Source organism: Pinus tabuliformis, chromosome 2_2 (assembly GCF_031772625.1).
Source record: "Pinus tabuliformis cultivar Carrire ecotype Pingquan chromosome 2_2, CPIR1, whole genome shotgun sequence".
Classification (NCBI taxonomy): Eukaryota; Viridiplantae; Streptophyta; class Pinopsida; order Pinales; family Pinaceae; genus Pinus; species Pinus tabuliformis.
Window position 1 is genome coordinate 1,161,129,311 of NC_142300.1, and position 23,394 is coordinate 1,161,152,704.

At 39.2% G+C, this 23,394-nt stretch overlaps 1 protein-coding gene across 1 annotated transcript in view; it reads right to left on the minus strand.

Moving 5' to 3' along the window:
* Positions 1 to 7,985: 7,985 nt before the first annotated feature.
* The window catches only part of LOC149197551 (dihydrolipoyllysine-residue acetyltransferase component 2 of pyruvate dehydrogenase complex, mitochondrial-like), a 175,766-nt gene continuing 160,357 nt past the window's right edge, over positions 7,986 to 23,394 (minus strand). The window contains exons 13-18 of the mRNA XM_089405882.1: positions 9,650 to 9,717; positions 9,428 to 9,494; positions 9,200 to 9,295; positions 8,999 to 9,101; positions 8,725 to 8,820; positions 7,986 to 8,472 (exon numbers count right to left, since the gene is read on the minus strand). Of these exons, the coding sequence (XP_089262008.1) occupies positions 8,402 to 8,472; positions 8,725 to 8,820; positions 8,999 to 9,101; positions 9,200 to 9,295; positions 9,428 to 9,494; positions 9,650 to 9,717 (501 nt within the window). The 3' untranslated portion in view covers positions 7,986 to 8,401. The remainder of the gene's footprint in view (positions 8,473 to 8,724; positions 8,821 to 8,998; positions 9,102 to 9,199; positions 9,296 to 9,427; positions 9,495 to 9,649; positions 9,718 to 23,394) is intronic.

Genomic DNA, 23,394 nt, shown 5'->3' on the forward strand with positions numbered 1-23,394 from the left:
CAACCTCATGTCAAGGGATGAGGGAGGGTATATATCAAATGATCCCAGATGGGAGGGGAGATGGGGGACACACAGGGGGGCAGGGTGGAAGGGTGAGATGGAGGCAAGGAGCTTCCGAGGGGGATGATGTGGAGGTGGGGGGGAAGGCGGGGGGGTGAATTGGAGGATCATGTAGAGGCGGGGGATGCGAGGGGTAGGCTGAAGACAAAATGGGGAGGGAAGGTGAGCTCACCCAAGGGGAGGGAGGGTGAGACTATTGAAATTATAAATTCCCTTGTTACCTTGCTTTGAGACTTCGGGAAAATATTCTTGGAGGAGTGGAATTTTAACATCGAATTTGAGACATTCATTCAAATACTTAAGCGATGGGTGAATAACCTTCAATTTCGTTGACCATGTTATGACCTTCTTTCATTTGGCATGCCATAATGGCTTCTGTATCCGCTTCCTTATTAAGGCCTCTTAGAATGTAAAAAAAGTGTAGTTTCTCAAAGGGAGGGAGCATGCCAAGGGATATTTTGAGGATCTGATTGAGCTTGTTATTCTAGGCTAGAGAGTTGGAGCTCATATTCTTTATGACCAAGAATGAATCGCCCAAAATTTTCATTTCCTTAATTCCCTTTTGATTGCTAAAATGAGGCCAATATATAAACCATAAGCTTTCGCTTGGTTGTTGGTCCCCCTTCCCAAGCCCCAGGCAAAACGATCAACACATATTCCTTCGGGATTAATGAGAATCCCTTCCCCTCATGCTACCCCAGGGTTTCTTTTTGACGCACCATCAAATTGGAGAATCCATGAATTATATTTTTCTTTCCATTCATCAAGCTCATTGCGGGATAGACGAAGGATCCAGGAAGGGTGAAGGGGAGAGATTTTCAATGGAGATGGGGAGGAAGAGGGCCTAGCCCAAGGAGAAAGCCAAGTCGATTCTACAGAGTCGAGTGAAGGATCCACTGCAGGCAGGTGGAATTGGAAACAAGACGAAAGAGCTTTGAGGGAAGTGTACCTAGCAGGGGGGCAAGAAGAACTAAGGATTTGTTGGAATTTCTAAGTCTAACACGTTAGAAATTCTCCCTGTACTATCTGGTTTATTTCTCCTACTTGTTTAATTACTTAATAAGTTATTTACCATGTAAATACTGAAAATAAACACAAGTACAATATCAACATCTAAAAATCATCAATTGAAAGAAAACAAGCACACAAGTGACACTATTTTTTTTGGACCAATGCCCCCCGGAAAAACCTAATGCGGGAAAACTGGTGCATCTATTCAGAGGGTTATATTATTATGCAATTTATCTGAGTACAACTGGGTGCCTAAACCGGCTCACCCGACAGAGAAAAATATACGACAGTAATACCTCTATATCCGGAAACAGGTATTTAGAAAACCTGTCCCACGAAACCCTCTCTAGCACAATTGAAGCTTCGCACTGGCCCTTCTAGCCACTACGTCAGCCTCCTGCTGACCTGCGTCAGCCCCAGGACGCTCTGCGTCAGCCCTTTGAGGCACTACGCAACCTCTGGGAGCCTTTGCGTCACTCCCTCTGCCCTCTGCGTGGATGACACAGTCTCTTTGGGCTCTGCATTGCCTCTCCTGGGCTCTGCACTGCCTGGATTGGTTGTTGCTCTCCCTCTCTCTGCTTCTGCACTGGTCTCCCCTATCGTCTTTACCTCATACTCACTGCCCCTCTGCTTCTGCGCTGGTCTCCCCATATCGTCTCTACCTCGTACTAACTACCCCTTGCTGCTGATCACTGATTCAACTTTGCTTAGCAACTTCGCTCTAGCAAAATGAATCACTGATCACTTTGGTGTATTCTCCAACTGACTCTCAAGCCTCCTCTTATACTTTTCTTGTTGGTCCATCAACAGCTGACATTAAATCTCTAATCAACGACTAAGATTAGGTTTGGCTTGATCCATGACTTTTGGAACCTTCTAACCTAGTTTTATATTAATACCCGTTAATATTTTATTTTTCCTAAGTTTAGACTTTGGAAATCCATTAAAAATATTAATTATTTTAATATCTCCCAAACCGGTTAGAATCTACCCAAACCATTTCTGGGTCTTGGAGATCTCATGTGCTTTAGACTCTCCACCAATTTTCATGGCTAAAGCACATCCGATGCTACCCCAAATCAACAGGATCACCTTGTTTCTAGATAACCAAATTTGCCAACAAACATACTTGGGGAGGGCGATCTAGAGGTCTTTAAAGGAGCTTTTGGCCTGAAGGGACCGCGTAAAACTTGGGCCAAGAGGCAAAAAAGAGGAGGAGATCAGATGGCCAACTAGTTCTGAGGAAAAGCGGGCCAAGGGCCACAAACCAAACCAATCTGGAAAATGGACACTAGAGGAAAAGATGGGGGATGCTTTCCTCCGAGTTCTCACAAAGGGGGCAACGAGAGGGGTCAATAAAACCCTTTTCTGGAGATTCTCAGTAGTGAGAATTCTTTTATGGGAGAGCAGCCAACAAAAGAAGTTTACTTTGGGAATTGCATTTGTCTTCCATATTTTGCTCCAAATTGAGGACTTTGGGGGAATTTGGTCATTGAAAAGCAAATGGGAGTAGCCTTCCCTAATCGTGTATGAGGATCTCTTCCACCCCCACCTATCCTCCATTGATTGCGCAAGAGGGGCACATCCAATTAGTTTCTCAATTAGAGTATCCCGAATAGGGATCAAATGAGCCAGGATATTATCTAATTTCCAACCAGCCCAAAGGCCCTGCCTGTCCCAATTGGATATTTGGTCTAAGTGGATGACCTCGACCTGCAGGAAATGATCCCTAAGAGGGGAGACAGAGGGATCCAAACCCAAGGGAGGGTGTCCCAGGATCGAGTCCAACCAGATGTTGATCAAACAACCCTGCCCTAGAATTTTGCAGAGATTACTCAAAATTAGAGCCGAAAATGAGTGAAGTTTCCAAATAGGAGAACCTTGTGTTGTTGCAATGGGCTCTTCCATGTTGTTGTGTCGATGGAATTATTTTGTTATCACTACCTGCGCCCACCAATGGTCTCAGGCCTCGTTTTCATCAGCCAAAAACGCTTGGCCCCTATAACCAGATTGGTAAGAGAAGGATCGCAAATACCAAGCCCCCCATGCTGTTTAGGTGCTTTGATAGTCCTCCAGTTTACCAGGTGGAATTTTTTATTATCCTGCTTCCCTCCCCCCATAGAAATTTCCTGATATATATATGCCAAGCTGGTGCAAAACATACTTAGGTGCTTGAAGAGTTGAGAATTGGTACATAGGAATGGTTGATAGCACTTATTTCACTAAGATAGTCTGACCCGCATTATTTAACTGAATACCTCCCCAATTCAAAATTTTGGTTTTGAATTGTCAAGGACTCGCTGCCAAACATAGGGAGCCACTCGTCTTAGGAAGATTGGAATTCCTAGATAATTGAAGTCCTTCCAATCATAATCAGCCCCGAATCCCATAATTTCTTCAAGTTTTTTAACTCTCTGAAGAGAGATGTTCCTAGTGTAAATGTGACTTTCATTGTCATTCGTGGCTCCTCCATAGGTGCTAAGAAAGTTATCCAAATTTACTTTAAATTGTTTGGCAATCACCACAGAGGCTCCACCTAATAGTATAGTGTTGTCCACAAACTACATGTGGTAGATACTTTTGATCCCGTCTTTAAATCTGATGCCTAACAATTTACAAGTTTCAGGTTCATGTTCCAATCTTCTACTCGACGAATCTGCCATTAATATGTAGAGAAATGGGGAGAGGGAGCAGCCTTGCCCTAGGCCCTTATAAACTTTGAAAAAACCCGCCACTCGACTATTAACTAACGGAGCAATCCAAGGAGAAGAGATGCAAAGAGCAATCCACTTTGTAAATGTTGCATCAAACCCCATTTTCTTCAGAACCTTCAACAGGAAGCTATGTCTGACCCCATCAAAGGCATTCTCCATATCCAATTTGATTACCATGCATTGACCTTGTCTTTTCCAACTTGAGTCTATAGCTTCCTAAAGTAGAATTATGTTGTCAAAAATTTTCCTACCCAACACAAATCCCCCTTGGTTGACCGAGATCAAACGAGGCAATAATTTTTTGAGCCTAGAGCAAGCAACTTCGAAAGGACCTTATAGGAGACATTGCAGAGAGAAATAGGGCGGAATCTTGAAAATGAGGAGGGATTAGACTCCTTTGGGATTAAGGCTAAGAAGGAAGTGTTGATTGCAACCCCCATTATGAATCTCTTGAATGAATATCCAATCATACGACACAAGTATTTACTTATCAAATCCCAAAAGTGCTGATAGAAGCTAGCTAAGAAACCATCTGGACCAAGGGCTTTGTCAGGCATAAAGGAGAACACGACTAGTCTAATATCTTCACCTGTTGGAGGGGTGGTCAAGGCGTTATTCATTTACGTACAAACCAAGGTGGGGACTTTCTCCAAGAGGAAATCCTCACTTTCTTGATCAATCTGAAAGTCTTCTTGATAAAGATTCTGGAAATGTTCCACAACAACTTTCTTAATGTCCTCAAAATCGATGATTATTTACCCCCCATGCTGGATCTGGGATATGTTGTTTTTGCTTTCACTGAACTTTGCCTATTTATGGAAAATCTGTGTTCCTATCCCTAATAGTAAGCCAAATGTTTCTATATTTTAGCCTCCAATATTCTTCTTCTCGTCTAAGAAGGGCGTACAGGGCCTTGAATGTTTATGCTTCTTTTTGAAATTCAATCAAAGTGACCAAGGCAGCCTCAATTTGCCCCTGAATGGATGCTAGATTTTGTTCCTTATCCTTTATTGCATATTGCTTTTCAATTTTATTCTCATTGAGCCAACTTCTAATATCAGCTTTTATCCTTTTGATTTTGGATTCCGAGATAGAGATTGGGCTGTTGTCTACCCAAACCGACCAAGAAAGAGAAGCCATCTCAGAGAACCCCATGGAGTCCAGCCAAAGGGGGGAGAACTAAAAAGGGATAGGCTCAAGATTATGGGAGTGCCAGAGGAGGCGAATAGGGCAATGATCTGAGCCACACCAAGGGAGGATAAAAGATTTCATACACAAATTCAAAGGAGACTATCAAAAGCAAGGAAACAGTCAAGCCTAGCAGCTATATGGCACAGACCCAAGTACTTATTATTCTGCGTATAAAGGAATTTGGACAGTTTAACATCGAAAAGATTGGGATTGAGCATTAAATCCTCCATGTTGACCTATGAGGGATCCCAAAGTATGGATCCTTCTCGTTTCTCATTTTGGCCCATAGAGGTATTGAAGTCCCCTCCTAGGATACAATTGCAACCATAATCAAAGTTTTGCAACTCTATCAAGGACTTCCAACAATCTTGTTTCTCTCGAAAGCGAACATGCATAATGTATGCATTGACTATAATACAGTTCTGTTGCAACTCTAAAATTTTAAAGGTAGTTGCAATCCAGTGGGTTGTTTTCATAGATCTTACTAGATGCATTTGTGCGGGATTCCACATCGTGCAGAGGCCTCCCGAAGCGCCTCTCAAGCTTTCTGCTACCATACTACTTTTCCCCCAAATTTTGGAGTGGATGGAGGAGATTTTTGCTTCGCTAACTTCGTCTCCTGGAGGAGGGTGACTACTGGTCTTTCCTTTTGGATAAGTGATTTCGCTTCCATTATTCTTTTTCCAGAACCCAGACCTCTACAATTCCAGGAGATGATATTCATTATTTACTCTTTGAAGAGGACGTCCCTTTCGCTGGGCCTACTATGCTTCCTTTTTTTCCTCCTTTGGCCCCCAAGTCTGCTAACTGTCGAGGGATGGTGTGTTGAAATCCCAACTCGGTTCGGATAACATCAGTTCATTGTCTATTTTCAATTTCAATTTTTGAGCCTTGACTCTAGATAGTGATGACCTCAGACCGAGTCTTTGACTTGTCACTTTTTGTTATTTTTGAGTTTAACTAATTTCAATTTACTTTTCTAATCTTTGCAATTTAGTACCTACTATTTTGCTTAATACTAGTAAGATTCTAGAACAATGAATTATGGTAAATCAATGTACATTCTAGTATGATAAACAATAAATACTAAATTTAAATAAATGTATATGATATTTTACTACTATTGAATTGAAACATTTATGATATACAAAGCAATCTATTTCATTATTGAATATAAATTCAAATTTTAATAATATTTATACTATATATCTATATAATTTATATACTCAATGTTCCCATGTCCTCTCTTTGAATTTCCCTAAGATTACGAGGTGCTCCCATATGTGGTCCATATGCATCTCCCCGTCCCCACATCCCCCTTCCCAAAAAATTAGTCGAAAATTACTATTGAAAGAATAAGGACCCCCAGTAAAACATCATCTCTTTAATATTTGAACTTAAATACAAAGTCTACCAACAACATCAGTACAGGTCAGATTGTTTCGATCTCAAATAGAGCTTCTGTCAAATGAAATTCAGTGACCTACGTTCTCCTTTAGCATACCATTGTTCATTGACAGTATCAATATGAATTTTTCATGACAGCTTCCTCTTCAAAAGAGGATTTTTTTAGCTTGCCATTTGTGACTTCCAAAATAGCCTCTCCAAGTGTCACTACGTAAGAAAGAACAGGGGTCTTGGTATGCCTGGCATTAAAATGGCCTATTAAAGAGACACTCTTGGTTGCACACTTTGAAAACTAACTAGTTCTTGGATCTCGTAATTATTTTTGTTACTTCCATCCCATTGGAGTAGGAATTTCTAATGAACTTAGATTGCATTATTAAATATAAGAATTAATATGATCCAGGGTTGCATCACTTGCATTTATGTGTCCCTTGAGCACTATATAAATCTTTTTCACACTTTTCAATCATCAATATATTATTCATTCTTATCAAATATTATTTCTACTTCGGGCATTATATTTATGGACAAATCGTCCTTTTTTATGTAATAGTTCAGTGAAAGAACCATCGCAGAATGGCTTCCAAATATATCATTTTGTTATATTTGAAATGCATGAACAACGTAAATAGGAAAAAGAAAGAGCATTTCATTTTCAGCCCTTGGATTAAAAATTTAGAGAAACAATCAAAATACAACTGCAGTATATATATTGTAAAAGAAAATTCGTCTTGGGAAAGAATATAATACTATCCTAAATGGCATTTTAAAACATCTGCATGACAACTCTTATTCTCTAACGAATTTTTCAGCCAAGACTTGGCAAAATTCTTAATCAGCATTAAGCTCTACAATATGCAAACGCCACAAATGATCAACGGGAATAGAGGCATTCATAGGTTAATTGGGAGAAGCACCATGCCTAAAAGTAGTTACTAGTAGCACACCACCAAAAATTATAAATTCCGTCCTAAAATACGGTAAAAACACATCACCCAACAGTGTTTTCTGCTCAAGTTCAATTCAAGCATCTGGTTCTTCAATCATTAAAGAAAATTAAAATCACAAATTCAACGTGTAGAAATGACAAAGATGGTAACAGGAATATACATCGATCTTGCATCACCTTGCTTGCATGTGATTTACCGTCCATTTGTACCATGACTGGTAACGGATAACCAGTCACAGAACAAGAATAAGGATTTTATTTGACAGGAGATTAACTTGTTTGCTAACTGGGAATACAGTTAATTGGTCGCAATGATCATTTGACATGTTAGGTTAACTATTACACAATGTTAGTGTCAGTATTCAGTACATTATATTTGGAGAGCATGGGTGAACCAATTGATGTCACCACCAAAGTTTTCAATACTAGGTGTAACTCAGTTTTGTGTTCTGCAATCCCTTTGGCTTTATTCGGGTAAGTGGACTGTGCAAACCAGTCAGATAAGCTCTTTCCCATTTTCAGTGACTACTTAGTATTAATTGTGTTGCTTCTGCAAATTTATATGGCGAAACAAATGTCCAGTCAGACGTTAAAACATGACATTATTTTTGTCAATATCTCTGTAAAACAGATAATAGATGTGAGTCGCGACAGAATAAAATTTAGGCACATTACGATCAATGAAAATCAGTGCTCAAAATTGAACAATGTTTTACCAAAATCTTTCTTATTTGCCCATTCAATGCCTACTTGCAAATCAAAAAATTCTCACTCTGCTTATTGTTGAATTGACTCTCCCAACAAAAATCATGAATAAGTTCCTTGCAAATCCTCAAGGAAATTCCAAAGCCACCAGTTCTAAAGCAACCGCAGAAGGAACTTATTCAAGCTCACCTGCCTTATTCATGAAACTCCATCCCACTTTATGACATTAAAAGGCCCTCATAAATAAAGGAAACACTTTAGACATACGAGAAAATTTTTATTGCATCTGTGGAAATGGATAATCTACACCAACTATATTGCTCCAACATATGAAAGAAGCACTTCTAGCTGCCTTAAACACCATTTAAAGCAGCATCGTCAAAGGATCCTCAATGTATCCTTTAAATGCTCTCAGATATTCAGCACCAATTGCACCTGAGAAGAGCAAATAATTGTCAAAATATAAAAGACTGAAAAATGAAAAGCAACAATTTGCATCATATAAAGGGATTCATACTGGAAGCAAACAAACTAAAAAACACAAAAAATGGCAAAGACTTGCTTCCTTGCTGCTGTCCTCTAATATACTTCTACAATTGCAACATCTTTCATATTATATATTTCTTTCTGTTCCAGTGCAATTCCCAAGTTTAGTGTTTAATTGGTTTGTAACATGTATACACTTACCATCAATCACTCGGTGATCACAGCTAAGTGTAACAGACATGAATGAACTGACATCAAATTGATCTGGAAGTGCTCCTGGGATGACTCGCTTTGCAGCTGTACATACAGATTGTGAATGGGATCAACAAACTTTTACCTCACGTGGCATTCTACATGTAAATCTTGCTGTGTCATCTTCATTCACATCTGTAGTGATCTTAATTTATATAATTATATGACAATATTAAATTCTTAATTACATCAATCTAAGAGATATGCCCAAAATAATCTTTACCTGAACCCACAGCCAGAATTGCTGACTGTGGAGGGTTAATGATAGCACAAAACTGTTTTATTCCAAATGGACCTCCCAAATTGGATACTGTGAATGTCCCTCCCTGCATGATCAATATCATTAGCCAGAGCAAAGCCACATTTGAATCTAGATCACATAGACGTATCACTCCACCACTACTAATTTTTTTTGAAACATTACCTCATAGTCAGCTGGCTTCAAAGTATTCTCTTTAGCTTTCTGCGCCAAAACTTTTACATCCTCCCCAATTGCAGACAGCCCCTTCTTATCTGCATCCTGTGAATCAATCTCCTATAAGGCCTCCTTAAAAGGTAATTGTTCTACATAAAACAAATAAAAGCCATAACACCGAAGGAATTATAAGCAATAAAATGAAATGGAAATTTGATGAGACAATTTATGTCGTACTTTTACAACTGGGACAAACAAACCCTTATCTGTTTGTACTGCAACACTGATGTTTATGTTACGATACCTGCAACATTTAAAGAGAAACTTCATTTATAATCCAGTACTAGATATGCTAAAAACCAGAACAAAAAGACTTGCATATTTTGTTAAAAAGTATGATTCTTTTTTCATTGTCCCTTTAAGAGAGCATTCTGCTAAAGGGCTTGAGATACTACTTACTGTCGAATATATTCATTTGTCCATGAGCTGTTACATTGAGGTACCTTCCGAAGGGCTAATGCAGCAGCCTGTGAAAGATGTATCTTTCATTAACTTTCTGAGAAACAGATCATATAATATGTTTGCAGTTTGCTAATCTAGTACAGCAACTTCAAAAAATGAATAGAGAAGCTAAGTGACTATACTAGTAAAACAGTTTTTTCCTAGTTATGGATGCACATGAATATTTCCATGGGGTTAAAATTCTATCTTTTTAACTTGCAAAAATAAATAAATCTAGCAGACAAACTCCATTGGCAATGCACCAGCAAAAGAACTTACAAGAAACACAGAAGAATAGCACATAATTATGACCTACAAGTTCAGGACACATTGAGTATGCTCTTTACACTATCATGACATGAATTACAAACACTATACAAAGAACTATATAAGACAGCAAGTATATGAAGAGAGGAAATTGCAGTAATGTACACCCATTTGTATTGTCGTAATATAGGAGAAGAGAACTGTGGGAGAGTGGTCAAGTTTGACCAAGTCTTCAATAATATACAAGAAAATGAGTGAGATCAATTTGGACCAAATCATCCAATAGTACAAAAGATATAATTAGTAATACTAGAGTACAAAATACATGAACTACAACTATATTATATTCACATGTTCACTAGAGTTTAGACTAAATTCCTTCCTGCTTTGAGGAAATCATCCCCAATTTTTTGTTGCAGTTAGTAGTACACTCCTTCCAACAATGTACGAAATAATCCTTGGGCTTTGTGTAGTTGAGGTTACGGTACAAACCCATATTCTTATTAAAAATGGAGTGATTGAACCAGTGGAAAAAAACCATTGGATGGCCATCCTGCTTAAGAACAAAACTAGTAGAAGCATGTCAAAATGTAAAAAGGAGAACTAATGTAGGACCATGAACAGGCTGAACTACAAAACGGTTTTGTACTTGGAATGCTTGAACTTGTTTTTATCTAAGAACATTGGTTTATTAAGAATTGCTAATTGTGCTAAATCAAATTGTCTTGTTTTAAGTTTGTCTTGAAGTTGCATTCTAAATTGTCTCAATTAAATTGCTCTCGTCATTCTCGAAACGCCTTAATACATCGAACAATTTTATCGAAGCAAATCACTCGTCATCTTGCATTTTTCATTCTAAGTTAGTGCTGCATCTTAAAATTTACCTCCAAGCATAAGCATGGTTGAAAGACTCTTAGGACCACCTCTCTCATCTAACTTGCGAAGTCTAGAACCTCTTTAGCAGTTAACACGGTGACCTTGCAGTCGTCAGAGCCAAGGTCTTTGCAACGTTGGAGGCATCAGGTGGTTAGAACTCAAGGGGAGAGATCATTAATCAAGCCATAGCTTGCTTCCCCTTGGTTTCTCTCCACAACTTGCTCTAGGGACTAGCTTCAAAACAGCTAAGGGAAAGGATTCATCTAGTTAGGCATCTAACTTAAAATCAATCAAGATTTTGCATTTCACTTAGATTTTAGGTGTTGCATCTCATTTAGGATAGTGAAGCATCCTAAGGTAGCAACTGTTCATTCAGTGACTTGGTAAATAATTTATCTTAAGCAAGTATTTGATTCCATTTAGGCACAAGTCTTCCACAATAATATAATCAAATCATTTAACTTGCTAATTTGACCAAGTTGTTGGCCATTTAGTTGTGTCTCCCGAACCTGTCGGTTGCCAGAAAGTCTTGCATCTTCACATTTCATAGGGACTACCCCCATAAGCTTGTTGTAGGGAGATAGCGAGAATGGAGAGGTCGGGGATTAGAGTGACAACACCTAACCTAATCGTTGCCGCATCTCGCCTATACAATTTGAGTGACAACACTCATCTCATCTTAGTCTACAATTACTTTTCAAAAGTTTGGAAAGAAGTGTCTAGAATTATAGGACTGAACAATGTCCAAAAATGCTACTCACCAAACCTCTGCCCAGGGAGACCTTCGAATACCTCAGACAAAAACTGGGGGTAGTTGATGCATCATCTTGTTGTTGAATCTCATCTGTTTCAGAGATTGTTGGTTGTACGCGAGTTTCATATGGGGTATACGCGTACATTTGTTGGTTTATGGATTGGTCGAAGATCGAATGGCACAGGTTCAGGGGAGCATATATTCTTCTAATAATGCATTGTTGGCATTATGGTAGAAGATCTTGGAGGAGAAAGTACAGAAGGAGAACATGGATGTTGATCTGAATATTGCTGCTAATATGTCTCTATCTCTTTTGTCAAGGTCATTATGGTTCTTCTTGAAGAAATTTTCTTTTGTAGATCTGGTCTATAGTCAGGGGGAGCATGATCAGCAGAGCAAAGACTTAAGCATGTTCTCAAGGGGAGCATAACCCTTTTCCCTTGATGTCAAAGGGGGAGAATGACCTTGAGGATCTTGGGGTTGCCATCAAGTCCAAAGGGGGAGATTATTGGCATTATGATTCAGGTTTGGCGCTATGGCACAGGCGTTGTACTTGACGGCAACTCACTCAAGAGGCCAATCTCTATTCAGGCTCTCCAAATCATAGAAAATGAGATACCCGCAGGTGAGCCTAAGAAAAGTTGTGGACCCGCAGGTAGCCCGACCAAGAAGTGCGGACATACCCGCAGGTACTCTGTTCAAAAGGTGCGGACCTCAATTTCACTCACTTCAATGTAGAGAAGCGCGCGCACGTGGGAATTCTTATGAATGGTCCATGGTATTTAGTCCGACGTATATGATCCTATGGTTTTGGTCCGTGGTATAGCATCTAAATTATTGAACCCGGTTTTGGGTCCCTTGTATCGGTTCTCTATGGTTTTGATCCTTGGTTTGAGTATGGGCTTGCCTATAAAAAGGAAAGGAGATCATTTGGCTAGACACTTTTGAATTTTGAATATCTTAAAATCTGAAATTTTGGGTGATCGGTTTGATAACGCTAGATCTAAATCAAGGTGAATACTGTAAATTGTAAGGCGGATCTATCGTGATCTCATTGGTGCATGATCAGATCTGTGGATCTACAGTCTGTGGCACATTGGAGGACTGATAAATTGGCTCTATTCGGAGGTCCGCAGGCGATCCTTAGCGCAGGTGCGGAGGTACGCAGCTCAGCAGAAAGTGAAGGTGCGGAGATACGTAGCGCAGTAGAAGGCACTAGTGCGGAGGTACGCAGCGCAGCAGAGGGCACAATGTGGAGGTACGCAGAGGAACAGAAGGACCAGGTGCGGAGGTACGCAGTCAAACAGACAGTGCAGGTGCGGATCTGCGCAAAGGTACGCAGTGCAGCAGAAGGAGTAGGTGCGGAGGTACGCAGAGCAAAAGAATGATCAGGTGCGGATCTGCGCAGTTTAGACACAGAAGAGTGCGGACATTCGCAGGTTTCTATTGGTGATGTTGCGGACTTTTCTTGAAATATTTGTTGGCTTCCTTTTATCTATTGCTGAAGAGTTCTGGGTTTAGATTACTGGTATTGTTGTTCTAGTTACTGCATTCTGAGAAGTTATTGGTTAATTCATTGGTTGATTGAAAAAGGAGATTGGTTGATTCACATGTACTTGATGATTATTTGATGTTCATGGATCCAGTCTGAAAATTAATTAAACGAGGTCCTTGGAAGAAAAGAAGTAGGTCAGCACCTACGTACTAGTAGATTAGCTAGTACAAGAGCTAAGGGGTTGTAGCTCCCTTCCAGAGAGACTGGAAAACGAGAGAGGGTTGTACCTCTCAGCAGGTGCAGCCTGCATACTGGTAAAGGACTGCACCAGTACAAAATCATTGTAAAAGAAGTTTCTAATTGAAAGAAGATAGAGACATATTGCAGCAGGTGGTTTTCCCCACATTGGGTTTCCACCTTATATTTGGTGTTCTTTGGTGTGAGTATCTGTTTTTCTTGTTCTTGCTCATTATTATATGGTTCTGACATACAAATTAATGATCAGTATCTGAAGAATAAATTAAAGCATAAATCTGGAAGATATATTGAAAAGAATTTAATAATACTGATTCACCCCCCCTCTCAGTATTATTTCCAACAGAGACTACGGGTTGTGGTATGCTAAGAGAAAAGGGTTTAGATCTGTGTTGCACGGGTACCCGCACCGGGGGGGGTTCTCGAACCCGTCCCGGGTTCCCGCACCCAGTACCGGATTCGGTACGGGTTCTTCCCAGACGAACCCAGAAGAACCGGGTTCTTCCATGAAGAACCGGGTTCTTCAAAAAAAAAAATGGGTTCTTTTCCTTTAACGGGTTCTTGGTTCTTGGTTCTTGGGTCTTCGGGTGCTTGGTTTCTTCGGGTTCTTCGGGTGCTTGGGTTCTTGGGTTCTTCGGTTTCTTCGTTGGGTTCTTTGGGTTCTTCGAGTTCTTTGGGTTCTTCATAAAAAACTATATTAAAAATTTAATTTTCAATAATTTTTTTTATTGAAATTTAAAAAGTGATATGCCATAAACAAATGATATGCCATAGAATATAAAATATATGCCATAAACGAATGATATCATTTTTGGTGTCATTGATGGTCATTGGTCTGGATTGTCCTTCAGAGATGGTTGTAAGGTCTTCTAAATGTTTCTCAAGGAAATTTTCTGCCATCATTTCCAAGATTACAGTTTCCAAAGGCTGTCTTTGTTCACATGCCTTAGCATTGCTCTGTGGGCATGACTGTTGCTCAAGGGTAATGAATCATTGTAAAAATTTATCAACAGTGATAAGTTTTTCAAACTTATGAGCGACACATTATCTGAAATCATATATGATTATGATATCTCAATATTATAAAAGGAACATTATGGGTGTACAATCCCACAAGCAGAATATCATATCATATTGGTTGTAGCTTTGTGGAAATATTTAATAGGGTGATGACCATAGTTGGAAAAAAAAGGTAGCTGTTTGCACATTCATGAGTCCCTTCCTACCGCAGGAGACTCTTATGATCAGTCTCTCTCATTAGTCTTATGCTATAATTTATAAAAACAATTTCAAAACTTATGCCCAAGGTTTGTTAGAGTCTTAATGTAAATTATGAATCTCCTGTATTTGTGGATCTTCAATGCTTTAATATTATATGGCATCGAAACCAGAACTGGAAAAGAGACCTCTTACTCTGTAATTTGAGCCTGCAGATTCTTGTAAATCAATTTGAATGAATTTATGAAACATTCATTCCCGAGCCAAATAAGTTAATAACCATCAAATTATAAACTATAAATGCACACATACAGGTTCAGACATTTTCTATCAAATACAAAGTAGGATTGAGACCAGCCATAAGCTGTAATCAGTGGATTGTTAAATGGCGAAGGGCTATTATGGAAAATGGCTAAAGTAAGTATCAAAATCTGCCAATTTCTCACAGCATTCTGATAACATCATGTTAAGATTAAAACTAGGAAAATATGCCTAAATGAATAAGCGTGTTTTGTGGAAGGGTAAGGCTGCCACTATTTTAACTTTTTGGGATTGCTTTACCACAGAGCACACCATGCATGGGGTAGGTGGATGATTAGACATCAAGAAAAGTCTAGACCACTATCAGGTTGAGAAGAATCTCCTATGAAAAAATTGTGTTTTTATATGGAAGAGACTAAACATGTTTAAATGATTATCATTAAAGTTTCTTGTTTAAATTTGAAACAATATACAAATTCAAATTTCATATATGTTATTAATTATAAATTTATAATTTATAAAATATAATTATTAAAATTTAATATTATTATATTACCGACGAACCCACGCATGTTTCCAAAAATGCCGTCCCCGTCCCCGTTCCCGTTCCCGTCCCGTCCCCGCACCCACGTTTCCTGGCAACATAGGTTTAGATTGAAAGCTTACACTGACGCTAATTGGGAAGGCATTATTGATGACTAGAAGATCACCTTGGGTGCATCAAACTTTTTCGGAAACAACTTAGTGTCCTCGGTTAGCAAGAAACAAGACTCCATTTCTTTATCCACTGTTGAAGCAAAGTATATTCCAGCGGCCACTTGTTGCTCAAAATTCTTTCGATGAAGCAGATCTTGAAGGACATTAAGGTATAGTTGACTGATCCAATTCCAATCATGTGTGACAACACTAGTTCTATTAGCATCTCTAAGAATCCTGTTATGCACTCAAAGACTAGACATATTCCTATCAAGTTTAACTTCTTAAGAGAAACTCCTAGCTGCCCCTTGATTTCTCAACATGCTCCAGTTTTCATAACGTAGGATCCAAGGCATATCTAATAAATATCCAGCTCCAATATGTATCTGGGTGTATCGAAGGAGGATTTGGTAAATAGGTTGCGATAAATCCATCCTTAACATTATAGACATCCCTAAGATAATAGAGGAGGGGGATGTTGTTTAATAAAATTCACAAGCAGATTAAAATTAACATTGACTCTTATATTAGTTAGTAAGACCAAGTGAACGCGTTTGGAAGAAGCATATTCTATTATAGATAATACTTCGTAAGTTGGTGGAAGTTTGTTAATTTTAGTTAACAATGGTATGTTCTATGCTTAAGAGCAATTTACTTCAATTTTTCTTACTAGCCCAATATCAATTTCCAAATTAGCAATCACATTGACATTGATAGTAACTGTTGATAGAACAAAAACAATAAGCAAAAGACAAGCCAAGACAAGAGGACACAATATTTGGCTGCTCCCAAGGAAAAACCCCAATGTGGGGAAAACCCTTTGATCAAAGCTTCTTATTATTCTTCAAAAGTTCAGCAGGGAGAGAGAGTACAATATACACAATTTACTTGCCCAAACATTGTCAAAACAATCCAGTCAAACTGCAGTCAACTGGATGCCCTAACCAAAAATTCAACGTTGGTCAAACTAGCAAAATGTCTCCTCCAAACCAACTTGGTCAAACCTAGTCAAGTCGACCTTCAAGTATAGTCCAAATCAACCCAAAACAATCTGAAAATTCTAGGTCAAAGTTGGTTGACGCTGCAGTCAAACTTGCAGCAGTCAATGTTGGTCAACTTGCACAAAAGATCTCGGTTTCTATGGCAGATTATGCAGCCTGCCAAAACAAAGATCCTCCCACAAAAATCACAGTCAAATGATGGAGTTTGAACCTCGGTCAATGCTGGTCAACATCCCTATAATTTGCTGAAAACATATCTGAAATTTTTGTCCTGCAATTTCAGTCAATCCAAGTCAACACATAGAGAAGAAGAGTTGCTCTTGCTTGTTGTATGAACCAATGTGGAGAGGAGAGAGAAAGATGAGTGATGATGAGTGACCAAATGAGGAAAATGACTCCTCTATATATACACAATGTTGAGGGTGAAGAGACACATCTGTTGGGCTTCATGAACCTACATTAGACTTCTGGCCGACCTTGACAATTTGTCCATAGAAGAAATAAATTCATAATTCCATTTATACTTGTCAGAATGAGATGATCTTTAAATCAATCCTACACCTCTCAGAAAAAGGAATCCAATAAAAATATCATCTCCATCATATGAGTTGTCCAAGGTGGAGTTTGGCCCTAGTTGCCAATTTTAACACTCCCTCTCAACTAGGGAGAAATCCACCTGCTAAACCATCTGACAATTGTACCATCTTTGTCATCTCTTCTCTACTCTGCTGAACCATGAAGAAATAATGAAGAAGAAATGATCGAGAGTGTATCATACCACTCTCCACTGACCCGAAGTCAGTCTCCATTGATCCCAGATCAATATCAAACATCCTAGCATAGGGAGTATGGTAGTACACGATGCGTCCATCAATAGTACTATGGTCCCTATCCTCATTTCCCTACTCATTGGCCAGATGAGAGGTACTTCCCATGAGTCCCAAACTGCATGGGTAGGATGTATCGACAGAGAAGGTGAACCACTCATCCTGCTCATATGCCATTGGAGAAGGTGAACCACTCATCCTATGCATATATCAACCATCATGGGGTATCACAAGGGAAGGTGAACCACTCACCCTATGGTCACTCAGCTCCAAGAAATACCCCCAAGCCCCCTGCAGCTCCCAAATCTCAATATCCAACTCAAACGGACCCTCATAAGAGGGTCTCTCCACGACTCCAAGTCATTCATGAAAGGTTAAGAATTTGACGTTCCCCGAGGGCTTCATAAGAATATCTGCGACCTGATCATCAGTGCCAATGTGATGGAGCCTTATTGTTCCCCGTTGTACCATATCCTGAATAAAGTGGTACTTGATATCAATATGCTTGGAGCAGTCATGAAACACAATATTCTTAGAAAGACGAATCCCACTTTGGTTGTCACAATAGATCACAGTGGAATCCAACACATGCCCAAACAACTCACTAAATAGCTTCCTCAACCAAACAGCTTCACAGGAGGCCATACTAGCAGCAATATTTTCAGCCTCTGCAGTGCTCAAAGCAACTGATTTCTGCTTCCTTCTCATCTAGGATATCGAAGCAGACCCTAGTGAGAAGCAACATCCAGATGTGCTTTTACGATCCACCACATTTCCAGCCCAATCAGCATCAAAATAACCATGGAGCTTCAAATTCCCGACAGTGTATCTTAGTCCATAGGTGATTGTGCCCCAAAGATATCTCAAGAGATTCTTGGCAACAATCCAATGTATGTGATGAGGCTCGACCATGAATTGACTCAGTGTATTCACTACAAAGCATATGTCCAGATGAGAGTTCACTAAGAACAACAACGCCCCTATGAATTGACGATACTCAGAAGAATTTCCCAAATCGGGCCCAGCAACACTTCTGTATAACTTCTTGAACTTAGGTTCCATCGGAGTAGTCACGGATTACAATCCACCATCCCAAATCTTTCAAGTAACTTCACAATATATTTTCCTTAGGAAAGGAAAATCTCACCTGGCTTTTGCTAGACTTCCAAGCCTAGGAAGTAGTGCATCAATCCTAGGTCCTTCATCTCGAATTTGGAAGCCAACTCCCTCTTGCATTGATAAATAAGAGGGTCTGCACCTATCAGAAAGAGATCGTCCACATAAAGTACCAATATGAGAGGTATATCATTTTCAACCTTAAAGTAAAGGTTCAAATCAACTTCACTTCTTGTAAAACCTAGCTTCATCAAATAACTATCGATCCTCTCATACCAAGCCCGGGGAGCTTGCTTCAACCCATAGAGGGCTTTCTTCAACCTTCATATATGTGTCTTTCGATCTTGAACTTTGAATCCCTCGGGTTGTTCAACATAGACTTCTTCCTTAAGTGAACCATGCAAGAAGGTTGTCTTCACATCCATTTGATTAAAATTTTAAATTCCATCCTTGAGAGGCAACAAGGGAAATGATTGAATGGATGCTGGTATATCAGGCAACTGGTGCAAATATCTCATCATAGTCGACACCTTCTTTTTGAGAGAAGCCTCGAGCAACAAACCTGGCCTTGAACTTTTCAACACTTCCATCAACTCCATGCTTGATCTTGTAGAGCCATTTCGAGGTGACAACAGATTGGTCCTTGGGTCTAGGAACCACATCCAAGACATCATTCTTCATAATTGACTCAAAATTCTTGGTTCATAACATTCTTTCGAAATCGGTGCTTCAAAACTTCTTCGAATGTGCAAGGCTTGGATTGAACAATGTTGCTCATGGCAGCTAATCACCCTTGGTACCTATTCAACTTCTTACTTTCACGAAATGTCCCCCTTGGTGCAATATTTCTCTTGGCATCTTTGAGAGTGTCCCTAAGCCATGAGGGTCTCCTGTTTAAGGAGGGCTCATGGAGAGGTGGATCAATGGCATCCATCGGTTCTTCAACATCGGGCATCGGCTCATCCTGCGGTTCTCCCTGCTTTCCTGTATCTGCTTCTTTGTCCTTCCTTGGAATAGGAAGGTTCCTAATCTTCCCAAGGGTCGCATCTTCATCGAAGGTGACATCATGTCTTATCTCCACTTCTTTTTAACCAAACACATAGATTCTATATGCCTTTGAAGTTTCACTATAGCCCATAAATGTTCCTTTCTTCCCAAATGCATCCAATTTGCTTCTCTTTTCTTTCGGCACATGAAAATACATAGGGCTACCAAAAATTCTAAAGTGAGAAACATCAGGTTTCTTACCAGTGAAAACTTCTTAGCGAGTTTTGGAGTCCAATGCTTGATGTGGGCATCTATTTTGAACATACATGGTAGTGTTGGCAGCTTCTCCCCACAAGAACTTCAGAAGGCCTTGATCATGAAGCATGGCACAAGTGGCTTCTATAATAGAATGATTCTTCCTTGCAGCAACACCATTTTTCTCAGGAGTATATGCGGTCCATTATTTGTCCTCAATATTTTGATCTTCTTCCCTCTTTGAATTTCAACCAAGGCTTTGAAAGAGCGAAACCATGTGAACACTTCGTCCTTCTTCAAGAAATAAATCCAAGTTTTGCAAGAGAAGTCATCCACAAAGATAACATAATATAAATATCCTCCTAAAGATGTCAGGAGCAACATACCAAATAGATCATAATGAACCAATTGCAAAATATGAGTAGTCTTGCCATCACTTGAGGGGAATGGTCCCCTTATATGTTTTCCTTCGGCACATCCCTGACAAACACCTTCATGTTCTACTTTAAATTCAGTATACCTATCACCATCTTCCTTGCATCGGGTAGAGCCTTATAATGTAGATAGGCAAACCTCAGGTGCCATAATTCAGATTGAAGAGGTGTGTCGCAAGACATAGCTCCTAATGGACTTCCTCCAACTTGATATAGGCTATCAACCCTGAATCCAAGAGCAAATGCTTCTTTGAAATTTCTTTTCCAAACACGTACCTTTCATCAATGAATGCCACCTTGAATCCTTTGTCCTCCATTGCCGAGATAGATACCAGGTTCTTCTTTAGATCAAGTACATATAGTACTTCTTGTAGATGAATGATATTACCTTGATTCAATTGAAGAGTAACATTCCCAACTCCTTTCACAGGATAGGTGGCAATGTCTCCAAGAATGATTTCCAAATTTGTATCCTTTTCTATCAGATTTGAAGGAGCCTCCTTGTAACTAGTGAAGTTCCTTGAGGCACCATTATCAATCAACCAATTTGCCAAGGTATCTGAAGGAGAGGCAGTAGAGAGGGTGGATATAAGGTAAAATTCTTTTTGCTTGTTATCTACAACATTAGATTCATCATACCTGGAGTTTCTTGATCTTTTGGGAGGTCGATCATTTCCAAGTTGAGTAGCGGAAGCATTCCTTTTTCCTTTGTTGTTGAACCTGCCATTCCTTTGATTGTTTTTGCCCCTGAAATTGTTGTGGTTGTTGTTGTCATCATCCCGAGGTGTATCCCTTTTATTAGGACACTCCCTAACATAGTGGCCAAACCTGTTACAAATGAAGCATCTACCCTTTCTTCCATCTTTGAATCTCGATCTTCCTTGACATTGCTTTTTTGAACCTGCATTGTTCTTCCTTTTAGCATGAGCGGGAAATGCAGTAGGATCATTCCTATTTGAAGGCATGTCTCTCTCTATCATCCTTGTTTCTTCTTGATTACATCTAGCAACAATTCATCAAAACCTGGAATTCGATCATTGTTGAGGATAGTAGTGTTGAACACATGCCATTCATGAGGGAGACCTCCAAGGGCAATGAGAGTGAGCTCTCTGTGAGCAATAACTTCTCCAATTGAAAGATCATTTTTTATTTTGGTAATCCTCATTAAGTAGGATTGGATATCTTCTCCTCTTCCCTTCTTTATCTCCTTCAACTTGTTCTTGAGAAAGAGGACTTGATTTGCATTGGAAGCTTTGAACATGCCAACCAACTTGTCATATATCTCCTTAGACGTGTTCAAATCGGAGATGTAAGCAACTAAATGCTTATGAATATAATCCCTAATGATCTTCTTGGCTTTGATTTCACCTTTCTTGTACTTTGTCTTAGCGACAACCTGTGCATTTGAAGGAGGTTCAGTAATCTTTCCTGCACATAGTCCATAACATCATGCTCTTCCAAAGTCAAATCAAGAGACATCTTCCAAGCATGATAATCAAACTTATCATGGAGCTTGTCATCAGGTTTGAAGTAAGATGAGGAAGCCATTGAATCTTGTCCTTGTCCAACAAATCTCAGTGATTGCTCTTCTCTCTCTTGCTTGGGCTTTGTCTTCACCTCATCTCCAATACCATATTAATTTTAGATAACAATGATATGTTCTATGTTTAGGAACAATTTACTTCAATTTTTCTTATTAGCCCAATATCAATTTCCAGATTAGCAATCACATTAACATTGATAGTAAACGCAGATAGAACATAAACAATAAGTAAAAGACAAGCCAAGACGAGGACACAATATGTGGCGGATGACAGGGAAAACCCCAATGTGGGGAAAACACTTTGATCAAGTCTTCTTATTATTCTTCAAAATTTCAGCAGAGAGAGAGTACAATATATAAAATTTACTTGCCCAAACACTGTCAAAACAGTCCAGTCAATAGGATGCCCTAACCAGAAAGTCAACGCTGGTCAAACCAGCGGAATGTCTCCAAATCAGCTCGGTCAAACCCAGTCAACTCGGCCTTCAGGTATAGTCCAAATCAGCCCAAAACAGTCTGAAAATTCTTGGTCAAAGTTGGTCAATGCTGTGGTCAAACTTGCTGCAGTCAATGCTGGTCAACTTGCACAGAAGATATCGGCTTCTGTGCCAGATTATGCGGCCTGCCCAAACAGAAATCCTCCCACAAAAACCGCAGTCAAATGATGGAGTTTGACCCTCGGTCAATGCTTGTCAACATCCCTGTAATTTGCCGAAAATAGATCTGAAATTTTTTTCCTGCAATTTCAGTCAACCCAAGTCAACGCATAGAAAAGAAGAGTTGCTCCTGCTTGTTGTATGAACCAATGAGGAGAGGAGAGAGAAATATGAGTGATGATGAGTGACCAAATAAGGAAAATGACTCTATATATACGCAATGTTGAGGGTGACGAGGCACTTCTGTTGGGCTTCATCAGCATACATTAGACTTCTGGCCGACCTTGACAACTTGTCCATAGAAGAAATAAATTCATAATTCCGTTTATACTTGTAAGAATAAGATGATCTTTAGATCAATCCTACACCTCTCAGAAAGAGGAATCCAATAAAAATATCATCTCCATCATATGAGCTGTCCAAGGTGGAGTTTGGCCCTAGTTGCCAATTTTAACAAAGTTAATATTATCCCTTTAGCTTATTTTATAGTAGAACAAACAACATAAGGGTGGAGGACTCAAACCCTTAGATGGCAAAATAGAATGTTGTCCTTCAAGCAAATTATGTAGGGAAGCAACTCTCAGAGATGAGAATTTCAATTCTTGTATAATTACGGTTTCCAAAGCAGTTTAAGAAAGAGGATATGTGACATAAGATGCTAAAGAAATTCTTACCAAGAGATTTAAACAACTAATCCTGAAAAGGATAAATGAAAAACCAACACATTAAATGGTGGCAGAGTCAAAAAAGATATATTCACAGCAAGTAAAACATTCTCACAGCCCAAATAAGATGTAACAAACAGAATTCAAATACTGGTTATGTAATCCAAAATAATTGGAGTATAAAGACATCCATTGCACGATAAGGATATGTATTGAATAATGTATAAGAGAATTGATGTAAGATGATCCATGTTACAAATGAGGGTCCACTTAAATACATAAGCAGGTGCCCCTTCATGAACGATCATGTCCTCTTAGACATGTCTTCAGTACTAATTATTATTTAATTAATTATTATTAAGTTTATTATTTATTTATCTATATTTATAATATATTT